General features: G+C 46.7%; 1 protein-coding gene across 1 annotated transcript in view; it reads left to right on the top strand.

The window, feature by feature from the left end:
- Positions 1-14,263, top strand: part of NSUN2 (NOP2/Sun RNA methyltransferase family, member 2) — a gene marked incomplete at its 5' end in the record, with an annotated part of 38,098 nt that extends 23,835 nt beyond the window's left edge. Inside the window, 10 exons of the mRNA XM_011940960.1 lie at positions 1,731-1,804; positions 2,437-2,567; positions 3,608-3,704; positions 6,137-6,321; positions 6,609-6,701; positions 7,813-7,948; positions 8,546-8,626; positions 8,931-9,069; positions 11,041-11,080; positions 13,271-14,263. Of these exons, the coding sequence (XP_011796350.1) occupies positions 1,731-1,804; positions 2,437-2,567; positions 3,608-3,704; positions 6,137-6,321; positions 6,609-6,701; positions 7,813-7,948; positions 8,546-8,626; positions 8,931-9,069; positions 11,041-11,080; positions 13,271-13,577 (1,283 nt within the window). The remainder of the gene's footprint in view (positions 1-1,730; positions 1,805-2,436; positions 2,568-3,607; positions 3,705-6,136; positions 6,322-6,608; positions 6,702-7,812; positions 7,949-8,545; positions 8,627-8,930; positions 9,070-11,040; positions 11,081-13,270) is intronic.
- Between the last annotated feature and the right edge of the window lie 2,754 nt (positions 14,264-17,017).

Below are 17,017 nucleotides of genomic sequence, written 5' to 3'. Positions count from 1 at the left end.
TCTGCTGTGGGGGCCTGTGTGCAGTATGATGTCACAGCCAGCTTTCTGTGTGTGGGGGCCCGGTGTGCAGTATGACGTCACAGCCAGCTTTCTGCGTGTGGGGGCCCGGTGTGCAGTATGACGTCACAGCCAGCTTTCTGCATGTGAGGGACTTCAGACCGCATTGGAGATGCTTCCTACCGTTCCTCTGTCAGAGGTGGTGTGCATGGATATGGCTCTATCCAGGAAGAAGCAGACTTTGGCTGAGCCTTAGAGTAGGTGGTTGCTGGTGATTTTGACTGGAGTGGGGTGCATTCCCCCCACCTGAAAGTGCTCAACAGCTTTACTGGAGAAAGGGCGACATGGGGCCACACTGACAGCTTCCAACCCAGGTGCTGGGATGGTGAGGTAACACCTGATGCCTGCCCTGCTTGTTTATGAGGCCCTGGACAGTGTTTGGTGGAGAAGCCCGTCAGTGTTTGCCTGCACTGTCATTTAGTGTTAGCTTTTATTTTATTTATTTATTTATTTATTTATTTATTTATTTATTTTTGAGACGGAGTCTTGGTCTGTCGCCCGGGCTGGAGTGCAGTGGCCGGATCTCAGCTCACTGCAAGCTCCGCCTCCCGAGTTTACGCCATTCTCCTGCCTCAGCCTCCCGAGTAGCTGGGACTACAGGTGCCCGCCACCTCGCCCGGCTAGTTTTTTGTATTTTTTAGTAGAGACGGGGTTTCACCGTGTTAGCCAGGATGGTCTCGATCTCCTGACCTCGTGATCCGCGCGTCTCAGCCTCCCAAAGTGCTGGGATTACAGACTTGAGCCACCGCGCCCGGCCTAGTGTTAGCTTTTAAAAGGAAGAGAATGCAGAAATGATGGCAGCAGTCAGTCCAGTGCTTGCTTCAGAGGTGTCTTACTGCTGCTCTCCGTCTTGGGGATTCTTCTGCTTTGTTTTTGTCATTGTCCCATTTTCGTATTTTCTGGGAGATTTGTTGAATTTTCCTCTGCTAAGAGGCTGTCACATCAGTATCTGTGCTAGTAGCTGGTCTCACCAGTTTCCTGTAATGGCCTCACCTTATAGCTTGTTGTGTCACTGGTATGGACACTTAAGGCCTGTGTGTGTTCACAGCTGTTATTGCATTGTTTTTAAAATCGGGCTGACTGTGTCCCGATGGGCAATTTTAGGAAGCTTCCTGGGACCACAAACTTGAGGTTTAAAAATTCCCACAGTTCATTTTCAGCATTGCTCTGGGGTGTTTGTTAGACATGCCTGCATGGAGACCCACAGCATTGCCCTGGTGTGCACTGGAATGGGGAGACAGAGCAGGCGTCCTGCAGCCCAGCCTCCTGGTTGTCTTCTTGCGGAGTTAGTCTCACGTTCGTGGCAGGACTCCTCAATGCCCTGTCATTGGAACAACTTAGAGGTGTTATTTACATATTGTTAACGTTCGCTCGTTTTAAGTGTACGGTTCAGTGATTTTTAGTAAGTTTACCTAGTTGGCAGCCCCTTACCGCAGTCCAGCTTTAGGCCATTCCTGTCACCCTAGCAGACCCTTCCTGCCCAACAGCACTTGCTCCCCGTTCCAGCCGAGCCACGTCAACCACTCATCCACTTTCTGTCGATAGGTTTGCCTTCCCTGGACATTTTCTGTACATGAAATCATAATATGTGATCTGTGTCTGGTTTTTTTCACCGAGCATAGTATGTTATACTTTTTTGAAAAACAAAAGACGTCCGTGCTTTTGCTACACAGGTGCTTTGGAGCTTGCTGATGTGTCTGATGAACTGCCAGGGCTGAAGTGGATGCCTGGAATCACACAGTGGAAGGTAACCTTTCCTCGAGAACTTTCATTCTAAAGAGTAGGTGCAGCATCACCGAAGTAGAGTCAAGTTTCAAAGCATTCACGTGTGGGTTACTTGAATAAATACTACATCTGCTATGCCAATTAGAATCCATTTCAGAGTGTTATTTCATGACAAGTGGCATGTTTATTCTTGGCAGTGGAAAAGTTTTCTTTACTCCATGTACAGAAATAAACTCCTTTACTCTCATTCCTGTAAGGGTAGCTTTGCTTTTTTAATTTTTTAATTTTTTTTTTTTAATTGGGCTGGGATTCAAGCCTTGTTTCCAATATGAAATAATTCATTACAATTTTAGGCCAGAAACAGCCTGGGGCTTGTTTAAAAAGAAATAACTAGATGGAAAATGTTATTTTATCATGCTTGTACTGGTTTTTAGAATAAATGTATTTCATCTTTGTTTTTAACAGAATTTATGTATTAATAATTTGGGGATTTTCTGTAAAGATTGTTTTGTTTTGTCTTGGCAAATAATCTTCCTGTCTTTGGAGCAAATGAGAATGACCATTCGTTACCTTTGAGAGAATGGACCCTCCTACCCTGTGATTTTTGTTATTGGATGGTGCTAGTAATCTGGAATGTACCCTGTGGTTCTGCAGGTAATGACGAAAGATGGGCAGTGGTTTACAGACTGGGACACTGTTCCTCACAGCAGACATACCCAGATCCGACCCACTATGTTCCCTCCGCAAGACCCGGAAAAGCTGCAGGCCATGCACCTGGAGCGATGGTGAGTTGGTGGGGCCTCCAGGTGTGGGGAGGGGGAAGGTTAAGCCCCGTCCCTGGTGAGCTGGTGAGTCTTGCTGGGGTGAGTTGGAGGCAGCAGGTGACATTGCTGTGAGGCTTGGGCTATGCCAGGGTCAACCCCATGTGTGTGAACTTCCCTGCTAGTATGGCTCTCTTGCCTGTTAGTTGCTGGCATTGAGCATTTATTAATAGTGGAATAGGCTAGAAAGTAAATGGTAATGCTTAGGGTACGTCAGGAACTTTTTTTTTTTCTTTAGACAGAGTCTGACGGTCGCCGAGGCTAGAGTACAGTGGCTCGATCTCGGCTCACTGCAACCTCCCTCCTGGGTTCAAGCAATTCTCGTGCCTCAGCCTCCCAAGTAGCTGAGATTACAGGTGCCCGCTGCCATGCCTGGCTGATTTTTGTATTTTTATTAGAAACGGATTTTCACCACATTGGCCAGGCTGGTCTTGAACTCCCGACCTCTGGTGATCTGCCTGCCTCAGCCTCCCAAAGTGCTGGGATTACAGGCATGAGCCACCATGCCCAGCCTTCATGAACTTTTTAAAGATTACAAAGTGGGCCAGGTGTAGTGGCCCATGCTTGTAATCCCCAGCACTTTGGGAGGCCAAGACTGGTGGATCACTTGAGCTCAGAAGTTTGATACCAGCCTGGGCGATGTGGCAAGACCCCATCCCTACAGGAAAAAAAAAAAAAAAAACAACTGACCGGGCAGAGTGTTGCATGTCTGTATGTAGTCCCAGCTCCTTGGGAGGCTGAGGCAGGAGGATTGCCTGAGCTCGGGAGGTGGAGGCTACAGTGAGCCGAGATCATGCCACTGTACTCCCACCTAGGCAACAGAGCCAGACCTTGTCTCAAAAAAAAAAAAAAAAATGTAAGTTTACATATTGGCCATTCTATGAGTGAGGGTTGAAGACATGGTTTTTCTCTTGCATCATCCTTGCGGTATTTGTTTTAATAGTAAAAGAATGCATTTTTGATTAGTTCAGAAGTGTGAGTTTTATATATGTATATATATTTAGTCTTAGGATATTACCCCATCATCAGAATACTGGAGGGTTTTTTGTGGCGGTATTGGTGAAAAAATCTTCAATGCCGTGGAATAAACGTCAGCCAAAGGTGAGTTTTTCTTTTTCCAAAATGACATAACATTTGATCTTGTACATTTAAGACAAAAACTAGCCAGAGTGTAGTAGAAGTGCAGAGGAAAGAAGAGCTGCTTCCCGTGGGCAGCAGGAGAGCTGAGCCTGAATGAGGGGAAATTCATTTAAATATCAGGTTTTCCAAAAAGCAGAGATTTCTCATAGGTGATAGTTACGTGGAGAAGTCAGTGTTTGGGGGAATGTATTCCTGCCACACTGTAAATCCAGTTATTTAATAAAAGTTGAAAAGACACGAAAAATTGCTCGGTAGCTCTGAATCGGAAGCCCCGGGTGTCTGTGCTCCAGTCCTTGTGAGTGGCTTATTTCACCGATACAGATAGCAGAGCTCTGCTGACCCCAAGCCAGCCCGGGTTCACCTTGGCTGCGAGGAATGGTGACAGCCTCGTCCAGACCTGGCTAGAAAGATGCAGCCCGGCCTGTTTGCGATGGATCTAAACTGCCTGCTGGTTGCTTTCCAAGGCGGGCCAGGAAGCAGAGTGGTGAAGAAAGAGTGTTGCCTTCATCCTGACACACAGTCCTTTGTAATGCATGCTGTCTCACCTGTATCACGCCAGCATTATTTATTCATAAATCTGCCTTCCCTGATGATAGAACCTGGCCTGGAATCAAAGTCTGGAAGTCTCTATTTCTTTAAGATCCATGCTTGAAAATTAGGACAGAAAAGCTCAGCCTATGGAGAAACAAAAAGGAAACAGTTCCACAAAGAGCTCCAGCCTTTCTCTGGGGCACAGTTTGTGCAGATTAATGTTGGAACGTACAGCCTCAGACTGGCAGAGGACGACTGCACTTCTCCTGCCGTCACCAGGGTTTTTCTGTCCGGTTAGAAAGTGTTTCACTTTCAGGCTAAAAGTCTCACAAGGTATCTTGACTCTGATGGAATGTTATTTTCATGGAATCAGTCTAAGAAATTATATTGTAAAGTATTAGATACTTCGCGTTCACTCATACTAGGTTTCAGTAGCTTGTGTTTTAGACTTTGCACTTGTCACATTTTAAGTGGTCAGTGCCCACAGGCTGGTGACTGCCCAGCTGCACAGCACAGTGCAGTCACAGAGGAGCCTGTCCTAGAGACGCATGCTTTAGGTTGGCCTGCATTGGGGATTACATTGACGTTTCTGACGTGTTAATACTTATGTAGAAAGGTTTTTGACATTTTTTTCAGTTCGTCCCTTATGTATAATCTTACTTTTTAGAACAACCTATTGTCATTTTCTCATTTAAGTAATACGAGTACTTCTCTGTTTCTGTTACTATGTCAGTTTCTTATTCATTTAGTTCAATAGATCTAGTGCTAGCATGGCCTGTGCTGCTGTTGGTCCTACTGGGAATGCAGGTAGAGTCCCCGTGGTCAGGACGCCGTGATCTTTTGCGGTGCTGAGGCCTGTAGGCACTCGGCTAGAAGTCAGGCCAGGGAAGCTGACACTGACCTTGGTATTTGAAGGTCCAGAATGAGGTGGGTGAGGTAGAACAGAGATGGGAGAACGTGCCCTTGGACTCGACAAGAACGCCCCTCTGGGAGAAGCTAAGGTTGGACGGGAGGCCGTGTGTGCCCTCACTGACCTGCTCACAGGCTTGGGGTTCATCTGTTTTGTTTTTTGCTTTTTTACATTATATTAACATGGAAATAAAATGTGTTCCCTGGGATGCTCCTGGCTTCTCTGCTTAGTAGCTTCGTGGCTCTGAATAAAATGAACTTGCCTGTGCTGAAATAATCCTATTTGTTAAACTTACTTCATAGGGACTGAGGAATTACGACTTTTATCAGTTTTGTGACTTGTTAAAAAGGACACGTATTTTTTTCAAGATCTTTAATAAGAGTAAAACATTTTGCTCATTCCCAAAGCCAAATTTAAATTATACCATGGCCCTAATTCAGAAGTTCATTCTTTGGCAGGTGTTCCCTTGGTGCCTGGGGCACTCTGTCTTCTAGTTCCTGTGGCAGTTTGTCCAGGTGCCCAGGAACAGTTCCTACCCTCCTTTCTCGTTATATATATACTTGTCTCTTTGCCTCGCCGGGTATTTTAGAAATCGTGCTTGGCGCACCGTGTGTCCTTCACTGTGCCTTACCCAGAGCAGAATGCACGATAAGCGTTTTTACACGAGAGCAAGCTGGTGGTGTAAGCCTCTGCTAAGGAACAGGCTATATATGCTCTTTGTGGGATTAAGGTAGAATCAGCTTTAACTCCAAAGAAACTGTCCATGAATTTTGTTTATAATAGCAAATAGATTTAACATGACACTTTAAAAAAATTCTGTTGTCTTTCTCTACATATAATGCTGTAGGAAAAATAGAACTGATGGATTTTGTGAGCTTGTTATTTTTAACTTTTCGTAGCGGCACAAAGAATGCTGCTCTTTGTGTGTCAGTGAAATTGTTCTCTATGACAGCTGCAGGGTAAATCTGCAGAGACCAGAGAAAGCACACAGCTGAGCCCTACAGGTCCCGCAGAAGGGAAACCCGCAGATCCCTCTAAGCTGGAAAGTCCGTCATTCACAGGAACTGGTGACACAGAAATAGCTCATGCAGCTGAGGATTTAGAGAATAATGGCAATAAGAAAGATGGCGTGTGTGGGTAAGAAAGGGGGTTATGTCTTGATCTAACACTCTGGTGTCTTCACAGTCCTTTTGGATTAAATGGGATCCCAGAGCCACTTCTTGGTGGGTTTGAGGGGGCAGTGCATGTGTGGTGTCAGGCACATGCGGTGTGAGGGATGGACCCTGTGGAGGCTGGAAAGTGTCAGCATCTGCTGCCGCAAACCCCATGTTGCACAGAACTGACGGAAAGGAAGAATGTGCTTTTAGTATTGAAGGTTACCACCCATTACAGATTGATTTGTCTCATCCTGATTCCCTTTTTAGTCCTCCTCCATCAAAGAAAATGAAGTTATTTGGATTTAAAGAAGACCCATTTGTATTTATTCCTGAAGATGACCCATTATTTCCACCTATTGAGTAAGGATTCAGCCTTTTTCATTATTCATTTAAAGAAACTGACTATAGAGTATCAAATGCACAGCTGATCACGTGTAACCATTGTTTTGTATGTAGCTGTCTAGCTTTTTTTAAACCTTTTTCACTGCATATTAGAGTAGGATGAAACTTTAGAGGTTATTTACTCAACCTTTCAATTTTAGGAGAAAGTAAACTTTGTGAACATGATAGGTAAAAACAACTGATTATTTAGATTATGAATCTAAATTAGTTGTGATCCTGAACCTAAATTGCTGAGTTGACTATATAGACCAGTGGCCAAGGCTGTCTAGTTCAGTTTCTGTGAAAAATGAAGAGCCGCGTGTGTGGGGGCTAATTAGGGATGACATAGACAGAACATAGAGGAAAAGGGTTTAGGATAAGTCTGACATTCATTTCTTTCTTATTCATTGAATTTTAGAATCTATTTACCAGGGCGGTCACTTACTGTCTTTTTGCATAACTGGTCCTTTGCATCCATTTGTAAAAGTCTATTAAAAAGTAAGTCTCGGCCAGGTGCGGTGGCTCACGCCTATAATCCCAGCACTTTGGGAGGCCGAGGTGGGCAGATCACGAGGTCAGGAGTTCAAGACCAGCCTGACCAACCTGGTGAAACCCGTCTTTACTAAAAATACAAAAAAAAAATTAGGTGTGGTGGTGTGTGCCTGTAACCACAGCTACTCAGGAGGCTGAGGCAGGAGAACCGCTTCAACCCGGAAGGCAGAGGTTGCAGTGAGCCGAGAACACGCCACTGCACTCCAGTTTGGGCAACAGAGCAAGACTTTGTCTCAAAAAAAAAAAGTCTCGGAAGTAGTGTTATCAGGTCATTGTCATTGGAGTAGCGGCCAAGGGAGAGAAGCTGCACTTGTTAATTTAGGTTTCTGATCAAGTTGTGCCCCAAATAAATGTTGCGTGGGGGTTTCAGGTGGAAGTGGATGACGTTTAGAAGCTGGAGTCCAGAACAGAGCCCAGTGCCCTTGAACCACACTGCAGTTTTGGGGATTGAATTCTAGAGGAGGAGAATAAGATGTTTAGAAACAGTCTACCAGATGTTGAACTCCTTGTATGTAAACAGCACTGTTTCTATGTGCAGGAAATTTTATGCTTTGGCCCCTTCATTCCCGAGGATGAATTTGCTGACTCGGACTACAGAAGGGAAGAAAAGGCAGCTCTACATGGTTTCTAAGGAGCTGCGGAACGTGCTGCTGAACAACAGCGAGAAGATGAAGGTGCCCGCCGCACAGACGCCGAGTGCTGTGTGATTCAGGATGCGTATGGCTTTTCACAGCCGCTTAGGTTTCCTTTGGAGCAGACCCTGGCATCTGCCCTTCCCACCTGTAGCGACGGCTGTGGGTCCCTGAGCCTGCCCTGTGATTTCAGAGCTGTTGACTGGCACAGGGCTGAGTGGTTCCTACCAGAGTCCTGAATCTGGTGGCCTGTGTCTTTTCTGTGCCCCATTCCCACAGCCGGGTGAGCCTTGGTGTAGTTCTCACAGCCCGCCCTCCTGGGCAGAGAAGGTACCGAGGGCCTAGAGGCTGCGAGTCCTGCTGCCTCGACCCTTGGGATTTGTCCTTTGAGACACTTCCCTTAGAATTTGGCCATTTGGGGGCCCTTCTTTCATTTGCTTTACTGTCCTCTAAACTACGTAAACACAAGTTGCCAGTGTCAGTTGGTTCTTACTGGGGTTTCTCAGTGGGTCTCCTCTCCTTTCCCATTCCATGACGGCTGCTCCATGTGGCCCAGCGTCCTTACAGGAGGTGGTCCTGTGTTCATCTCTGTGTGTGTCTCATCTTATCTGTACTTACTCATCTTTTTTTTACTTAAAGGTTATTAACACAGGGATAAAAGTCTGGTGTCGAAATAACAGTGGTGAAGAGTTTGACTGTGCTTTCCGGCTGGCACAGGAGGTAATTGTGGAAGTGGATTTGAACAGCAGTAGCCACAGATGACTGAAGCAGTTGGGAGTAGATGGGCTTTCTGGTCAGCCAGATGGTCTGAGTGGCTCAGGGCTTGGCTGGCACCTACCAGCCACTTGACCCTTAGAGGTTATTGAGCTCACCCAGGGTGCTGGTTTCCCCTCGTAGGGGGCGGGTTCCACACCTGTCCAAGAGGAGGGGCCGTAGTGAGGGCTCGACACGCCACCATAGCCGGAGAGCAGGCTGCTGTTGTTGGTGAATGACATCATGGTATCCCTTTTCTTCATTCACACAGGGAATATATACATTGTATCCATTTATTAATTCAAGAATTATTACTGTATCAATGGAAGACGTTAAGATACTATTGACCCAGGAAAATCCCTTTTTTAGAAAACTCAGCAGTGAGACGTACAGTCAAGCGAAGGACCTGGGTGAGTAGTTTGAAATGCATAGACACATAGCTTGTATTCCCTTTTAAAAGGGTGGCAGAAATATAGGTGGTGTACTCTGGGGCATATTTATCAGTCATATTTTTCAATTTATTTATGGCTACATCAATTTCCAGAGAGCTCTGTAGAGCCCTGATAATTCAGAATGCTAAAGGTCAAAGCCATCTTGGGGTTGCTGTACTTCCCCAGGCCCTGGTGGCACCCCGCTGCTGCCCAGCAGCCTGTGGTGTGTCTGTGTGGCATGCGGGGTTGGCCTTCGCTCACCTTGCTGGGCCAGAGGTCCGGGGTGAGGAGGGGTCGGCCTGTGAGCAGCCCTAGCAAGGCCCGCAGCCAGAGCTCTTGACCCACTTGCCTGTCAGCAGGTCGGGGGTGGGTGGAAGTAGGTCTCTGTGTGTGGGTAAATTTATTTTTGTTTTTGTTTTTGTCCCCCCGCCCCGCCCCGCCCCAGTCTCGCTCTGTCGCCCAGGCTGGAGTGCGGTGGTGTGGTGGTGCGATCTCAGCTCACTGCAAGCTCCGCCTCCTGGGTTCAGCCATTCTCCTGCCTCAGTCCTCCCGAGTAGCTGGGACTACAGGCGTCCGCCACCTCGCCCGGCTAATTTTTTGTATTTTTAGTAGAGACGGGATTTCACCGTGTTGGCCAGGATGGTCTTCATCTCCTGACCTCACGATCGCCCGCCTCGGCCTCCCAAAGTGCTGGAATGACAGGCGTGAGCCACCACGCCTGGCCGGTAAATTTGTTTTTTAACGTACACAGCCTCACAAGACCGGCTAAGATGCGGATTTTAATCGCCTGTGTTAGAGCAAAGTCAGAGTCTTGCCAGCGGTTCTGACTTTTCTGCTAGCCAGCCGGAGTAGATTATTGGTCGTATTGCTGCTTTTATATTTCATCAACTTCCACTTCACATCACTCCAGTGACCTTTTCCCCTAAGCATAAAAATAATTTCTCCAAGCTCTTCTTTTTTTTTTTTTTTTTTGAGACTGAGTCTCGCTCTGTCGCCCAGGCTGGAGTGCAGTGGCCGGATCTCAGCTCACTGCAAGCTCTGCCTCCCGGGTTCATGCCATTCTCCTGCCTCAGCCTCCCGAGTAGCTGGGACTACAGGCTCCCGCCACCCCGCCCGGCTAGTTTTTTGTATTTTTTTTTTTAGTAGAGACGGGGTTTCACCGTGTTAGCCAGGATGGTCTCGATCTCCTGACCTCGTGATCTGCCTGTCTCGGCCTCCCAAAGTGCTGGGATTACAGGCTTGAGCCACCGCGCCCGGCCCTTCTCCAAGCTCTTCTAATTTTGTTTTTCTGTTGTCTTCGTTCTTGTTTATTTTTTTAAATAACTTGCTGTTTAATATTTTTGGCTCAATTTGATCAAAAGTACATGAATCACTTCTTGCAGTTATGTCTCTTACTTGCGTTTAAAACTTGGCGTTCCTTCAGGATATAAAACTTGCTCTGTGGAGTCTGTCTCCCGCTGCCGTCTCCAGGCAAGAACCACAATTTAAAGTAGAGATTCTTGTCAAGGATAAGGGAACTGTTTATACTGGTTTTCTTTTAATCCTGCACTTAGATGATTGCAGTATTGTTTTAGACAATTTTTATGTATTTCATGCCATTCTGGGAGTTGGTGTTAACATTTATTTAATCTTGAATTTTGAAGAATGAACCAGCAGTTAATCCCCGGCCTCCTTGCTTCTCAGAGTGGCTTGTCAGGTGACATCCCTTGAAGTCCCTGAATGGCTTTTGCCTCGGTCCTCTTCCGGATCGTCCCCACTGCGTCATTTGGACTTGGTTCATGTGTCCAGGCGGCCTCTCTTCACCATCTAGATCCTTGTGGCCAAGAACGTAGATTGTTTGTTGTTCTCTTTCTTCAGAATACCTAACACATCACTAGGTGCAGAAACGTGCTCAGCGCACACATCCACTACCTGGAAAACTTGGCAAATGTGTGTCTGTTTCTCTTCCAGCAAAGGGAAGCATCGTGCTGAAGTATGAACCAGATTCTGCGTAAGTCAGTACAAGCCCTGTCCTTAGATGCACACGCCTTGTCATTAGCTACAGTGTTCTCATGGGTGAGGAAAGTGACTTGGGAAGGTGGGGACCTTCTTCAGGCCTTTTATGATTGTTCCTCAGAAGTAGCCTTGTGAAAACTTCAGAACCAAAATATTCCTGTGGGTCATCATGAAGATCCTGTTTCATAGAACACTCAGCTCAGGCTAAATGAAGTTTTACTTATAGAGAATAAAATGCATAGCACTTATTTTTTAAGCATTAGAAACCAGTGAAAATTTCTGTCTTGTACAGAGTAAGTGTAAAGATTGGACAGTTGAGTGAGGTTCCGTTCTTTCGTCCTCATGGCTGGTTCAACCGTGTGTATTGCTGACATGTTATTGCATCAGGAGTGCTAGGGCTGGAGCATGGGATTTGCTCACGCTCATGCTCACGGTCCCCACAGGACCACTGCTCCATGCTGCTTGCATGTATTCACCCTGCATCCTCATGGGGGGCCTTGGGGGAGCAGGTGCTGGTTTTGGCAGCACTTGCCAGAGGAGGAAGCCGGGACAGAAAGTTAGGTGGCCTGCCCAGAGCTCCTCAGCTCATGAATGGCAGAATTAGGATCTCACCTGCAACAGCTCCCTCTTGGTGACATGAAACACCATTTCTGAGAGGAGGCAATAAAATGGGGTCCAGGGCTGACTGGGATTTGGGGGAGTGAATAGGTAGAACCACTGTACAGATTTCTTTGGGAAGTTAGTGTTAGACTGGGGATCCAGTGCTAGCTTGAAGGAACCACCACAGTGCAGATCCTGAGTAGGAGCAAGCTGGGGGTCGGGGCGGGCCCAGCCAAGGAGGGAAGGAGGAGGGACAGGTAAGAGGTTGGCAGGGAGGCCGAGGGGCCGCACGTCCTCAGGGTTCAGGCTGTCAGGCTGCCATGCGGAGAGAGGACAGGTAGGGGCTGAGGTGGGAAGGGCAGGCACTTGGCGAAGGAACAACAGATGGATGGGCTGTGGAGGTCAGTGAGGCCGTGCGCATGGGCACCCTGGGGAGCTGCTGGAGGCGGATGGTGTCTGGATGGTGAAGGGGCAGAAGCATCTAGTGAGTGACTGATGGCTTCTGGGTGTTTTTACAAGAGTTGGAGTAAAAACAGAAATGGTTTTTAAAATAACAGTCCCATGTGGCCCACATAGAAAACATTGGGATATTTTAAGGTGTGGATTCACTTTTCCATATTTAAACTTTTCTACTTGGTGAAATACACAGGTGAAAAGTCAACTTCAGGAATAATGATTTTTTTTTTTTTTAAAGAAGATGGGAGTTGGGAATTTCTTATGTTTTCCTTTCACTTCTTAAAACCAACGTAGTGCCCCTGCTTTACATTAGGAAAAATGGAAAGGTGATTAAACATGGCCATTAGGAACCTAAAATCTAGCTCAGAGTCCCGTATGAAAGAAATTAGGTAACACGAGAGAGGTTGGAAATAGTGGCTTCCATCTCTTTTGAGGCATTGGTGCCAGCTGGCTGGACAGGTGGAGCCTGGAAGGTAGGGGGGGTCGGAGCAGGTTCAGAGAGGCGGGGATGTTTTTGACTGTGGGTAACACTGTATGCTGGGAACGGAAATGAGCACTGTGTGCCCAGCAGGGCTCAGATTGCCATGTGGGGTCCCTACAGAACAAATAACGCAAAACGCTGAGAATCAAAAGGATGGGTGGTCCTGGGTCCTGCTCTGGCAGCCCTGCTAGGGGCTGAGTCTCCCAGCCTCTCAGGAGCCTCAGTTCACTTAGGAAACTTAGAGGTGAGCTGCAGGGAGCCTGTCGAGAAACGCTTCTCATTTAGTGGGGTGAGGTGACGCAGGGCGGGGGGACAGTAAGTTAAGTTTGAGCAGGAAGTATGTAGAAATGCCAGCACTGAAAGTGTGTGTGAAATCTGTAGACTTGGGGCCTACTCCGTTGTGAACTTAAAGAGGCAAGGTGAAAGTGAGGGTGAGAATCTTACTCAGGACACAAAGAAGGAAGCTCATCTCCCTTTAAGAAAACCTGCCCCCTGGATCACAGATGAAAATGTCCTCCCAGTAGTTTTGGGAGTTTTGTGGGTACGGGTTTTCTGTGGTCTTCTTTTTTAAGCAGTTGCATGTTATACCTCGTTCGATTGAGTTATGGGAATGTTTAATGTTCTGCATGAAGCCACGTTCGCTTGCAGGAATCCAGACGCTCTGCAGTGCCCCATCGTCTTATGTGGCTGGCGAGGGAAGGCCTCCATTCGAACTTTTGTGCCCAAGAATGAGCGGCTTCATTATCTCAGGATGATGGGGCTGGAGGTGTTGGGAGAAAAGAAGAAGGAAGGGGTTATCCTCACCAATGAGAGTGCAGCCAGCACCGGACAGCCGGAGAATGAGGTGCCTGAGGGACAGAGAGCAGGAGAGCCCAACAGTCCAGATGCAGAAGAGGCCAACAGTCCGGACGTGGCAGCAGGCGGTGACCCTGCAGGGGTCCACCCACCCCAGTGAGCAGGCCCAAGGCAGTGGGGGCCCACATCCCTCACACGCAAAACTGGCCTCTTCGTGTCACTGGTGTCTGAAACCGAATCCAGAACAAGTCTGTGGCCTGGGAAGCATATATTTCTAATGACTGCAGACTGGCGGGACGATAGGAGCCTTCTGAATGACCAGGACTGCTTGCTTGTGGAGCGGATGAAAACGTATTCTTTTAGCGTGTTAGAAATCACTCGTGTTACTTTGTTTCTTTGGCCAAGCTGGGTCTAGTCTTTCTGTTGCTGGGAATAGACTTTCAGTCGTACTTCTATCAAGAAGCAAAACTCCCCTTGCGGAAATTTCAGGTCTCTTGTTAAGCCTGTATTGGTCTTAAGGTCCAGTATTTTTTTAATTATTGCTTATAGAAAGATTCTATAAATTCTTGGGGAAGTGTATTAAAAGTTTTAATAATTCCATTGAGTTGCACATTAGTGGTGTGACAGAAACATACAGTGGGGTTAATATCTGAGGCCTCAGATGACTGTGCCTTTTGGAATAAAGGGTAAAATAAACTCCCAGAGTAAGAGCTGTATCGTGAATTGTCATACTTATTGTTGAGGGGGACTTACATGCTTTTATTGAATGGAGTGCTTTACAATTTTTATTTTTAAATGGGGTTGGGATCCTTGAAATATTTAAATAAAGTCATTAATGATAAAATACATACATGTGTGATTCTTGTTTTCGCTCTTAGGAAGCAGAAAGAACAGACTTTCTGCTAAATGGCGGTGTTAGAATACATCCTTATTAATTTCTCCAGTGAAAGCAGTTTTACTGTGAAGGCTGCTGTCTCCCTGTCTGCCTCATGTTGCGTGTTGGTCTGTACAAACACCGACCACACACTGCCCTGGTGGATTTGTCTCTAGAGTCTCCACTCTGAAATGCTTTGAAGCTCTGTGTCGTGAAGAGCTCCTGTTTCTTTTTCGCCCAAATTCTCCACTGAACATTTCTCTGCATTTGCATTTGCATCTTCTGGTGTGTTTGCACGTCACTCATTTTTTTCTGAACCCTTTGACAGTAAGTTGCAGACATGTTCCGTTACCCCCTTGCGCCTATGGTATTTCCTGGAAACAGAGGCCGTCTTTACAGCTCGCAGCATAGGTGTCAGAAATGCAGATGCAGGGCAACCGGCAAGCTCGCTCCAGCGGCCTGGTAATGTCTTTTGCAGTCACAAGTCCAATTTTTGTCTGGGGTGACACCTGTTGCCTTTGGCTGTCTTGTCTCAAGTTCACTCCAGTCTGAAACAGTTCACAGTCTGTCTTTTATGACTCAGACAGTTTTGCAGGGTAGCGGTCAGGTAGTCTGAATGTGCTTCAGTTTGGGTTGGTCTAATATGTCCCTGTGATTTGTGTGTTTTTGACAGGAATACTACAGAGGTGGTGCTGTGTTCTTTTCGCTGCATCGTGTCAGGAGGCTGATGATGTTGGTTTTTCTCTTTACAGTGGTGGTGAAGTTTTTTTGTTGTTGTTTTTTGTTTTATTAATATGGTGTCTACCTGCTGAGTTTCTCCACCGAAAAATTTGTAAGTATTTTGCAAGGAGACATTTCAAGACTATATTCCTCTCTCTCATCAAACTTCTAGCTGCCAGCTTTAGTGTTTCTTGATAATTTGCCTTAGCTAGTTTTTACTGCGATAGCTACAAATGACTTTTCCCCGTTTTTCATCCCTTCTACATCATTAGTTTTCATTCTACATAGAATAAGCACTCCTCTCTCCTTTACTACTTTATTCATTTCTATCAGTATGGATTCAAGGATTCTATTTTATTCCATCATTTGTTTATTTTTACTGTCATTTATTTTGGTTCTCAGGTTGTCCCGGAATTGGCCAGTGGGAAGTGTTTCCAGTCAGTTTCAGTGTCTTTGTACCTGCCCCATTATCGATAAAGGATACTTGCTGGTCCAGGCCCTGGACTGGGGACACCGGGCACGGTGGGGACCTGGGGGCCACACAGGTGTGTGGGGATGGGGTTAGTGCTGTCGGCATCCTTGTCCTCCCTCAGCCCCCAGAACGTTTAGGGGAGTGAGATCTTGGTCTATAGAAGGAGATTGTTGGAAGATACTTCTCTGGGGAAACTGTCCAGCTCCAGAAAAGCCGTAAGATAGCGGCCTTAGGGTTCTTGGGAAATGACCCACTCTTTTACCACCCTGTGGCTACACTCAAAGCGAGGAGTCACTTCCGCACTCTGCACTGCCTGTGAGCACCTTGCCTTGTTGAGTAGACAACCGCGGGTAACCAGACACCTGAGAGCAGCCTCCAGCATTGGACACAGAGGTCAAAGACAACAGAGCAGCAGCGAGCAAGTACAGACCACACAGGGAGAAGAAAACTTAAAACTTGATAAATAAGGTGGACAGTTACGGTGCATGGATAAGCCTGAGGCAACATTCAAGAGAAGACTGTTCCTAACATGAAGGGTTTTCTTTCTCTAACTCTAATCAGCATTTTGGTAAGGGTCTTCTGATTCCCAAAGAGCGCACTGCAGAAGAAAAGACATTGGCTGAAGAAGGATTTTTCGCTTCCGCCCAGGCAGGCTTGTCTGTGATGAGGGCATCTCTGAAGTAGCCAGCCCCATGGGCTGGGAATAGCGGTTGCCTTCTGGTGGGGGTGCTTAAATGGGAGAAAAACTTTTTACGGAAAACTCTTTGTTTCCTTTGAACTTTGACATACCTGTTGAATAGATGAATAAAGTAAATTTCCTAAGAAAAAAAAAGGACAACTTTGAGCCAGCAAGTCCACTTCACGGGCCTGCGGATGAGTCAGATGCATCTGCAGAGTGATTTGATGCAATGTTGATAATAGCAGAAACCCCTCAGCATCCACGACGAGGCACTGGGATACAAATGGTGCAGAGCCCCCAAGCGGACACTGTGGCCAGCAAAGGGGTTAAAGCAGCTCACGGTGTCCCGGAGTCCAGCGACCACGAAGAAAAAAAAGCAAGGTGTGGAGAATAATGTGCATACTGATGCCATTGTGTAAAGGGGGAAAACACGCAGGCTTAGAGACAGACGTGCTTTTGAATTTGCGTAAAGTAACTGGAAGGATACAGAAGAAATTGACAGTATTGGTTGCCCCTCATAGAGGAGGGGATCTATGTGGACTGGGGCCAACGTTAACAAGATTTTAAATACAGATGCTCCAGCTTACAATGGGATTATGTCTTGATAAGGCCAGCATAAGTTGAAAATGTCCTACATCAAAGTGCATTAAGTACACCTAGACTACCTTCAGCATGCTCAGAACAGTTCATGCCACAGTTGGGAAAATCATCTGGTAACACAGTCCCCTGCAGAGGGTTGGTTGGTTATCCTTGTGATCACGTGGCTGATGGAGCAGCTCAGGACCACTGCCCAACATCACAAGGATATCGACTCCAGATCACCAGCCCAGGTAAGAGATCAAAATCCAAAGTACA

Source organism: Colobus angolensis, unplaced genomic scaffold (assembly GCF_000951035.1).
Source record: "Colobus angolensis palliatus isolate OR3802 unplaced genomic scaffold, Cang.pa_1.0 Scaffold196, whole genome shotgun sequence".
NCBI classification, from domain to species: domain Eukaryota; kingdom Metazoa; phylum Chordata; class Mammalia; order Primates; family Cercopithecidae; genus Colobus; species Colobus angolensis.
This window is presented reverse-complemented; position numbering and strand designations above follow the sequence as displayed.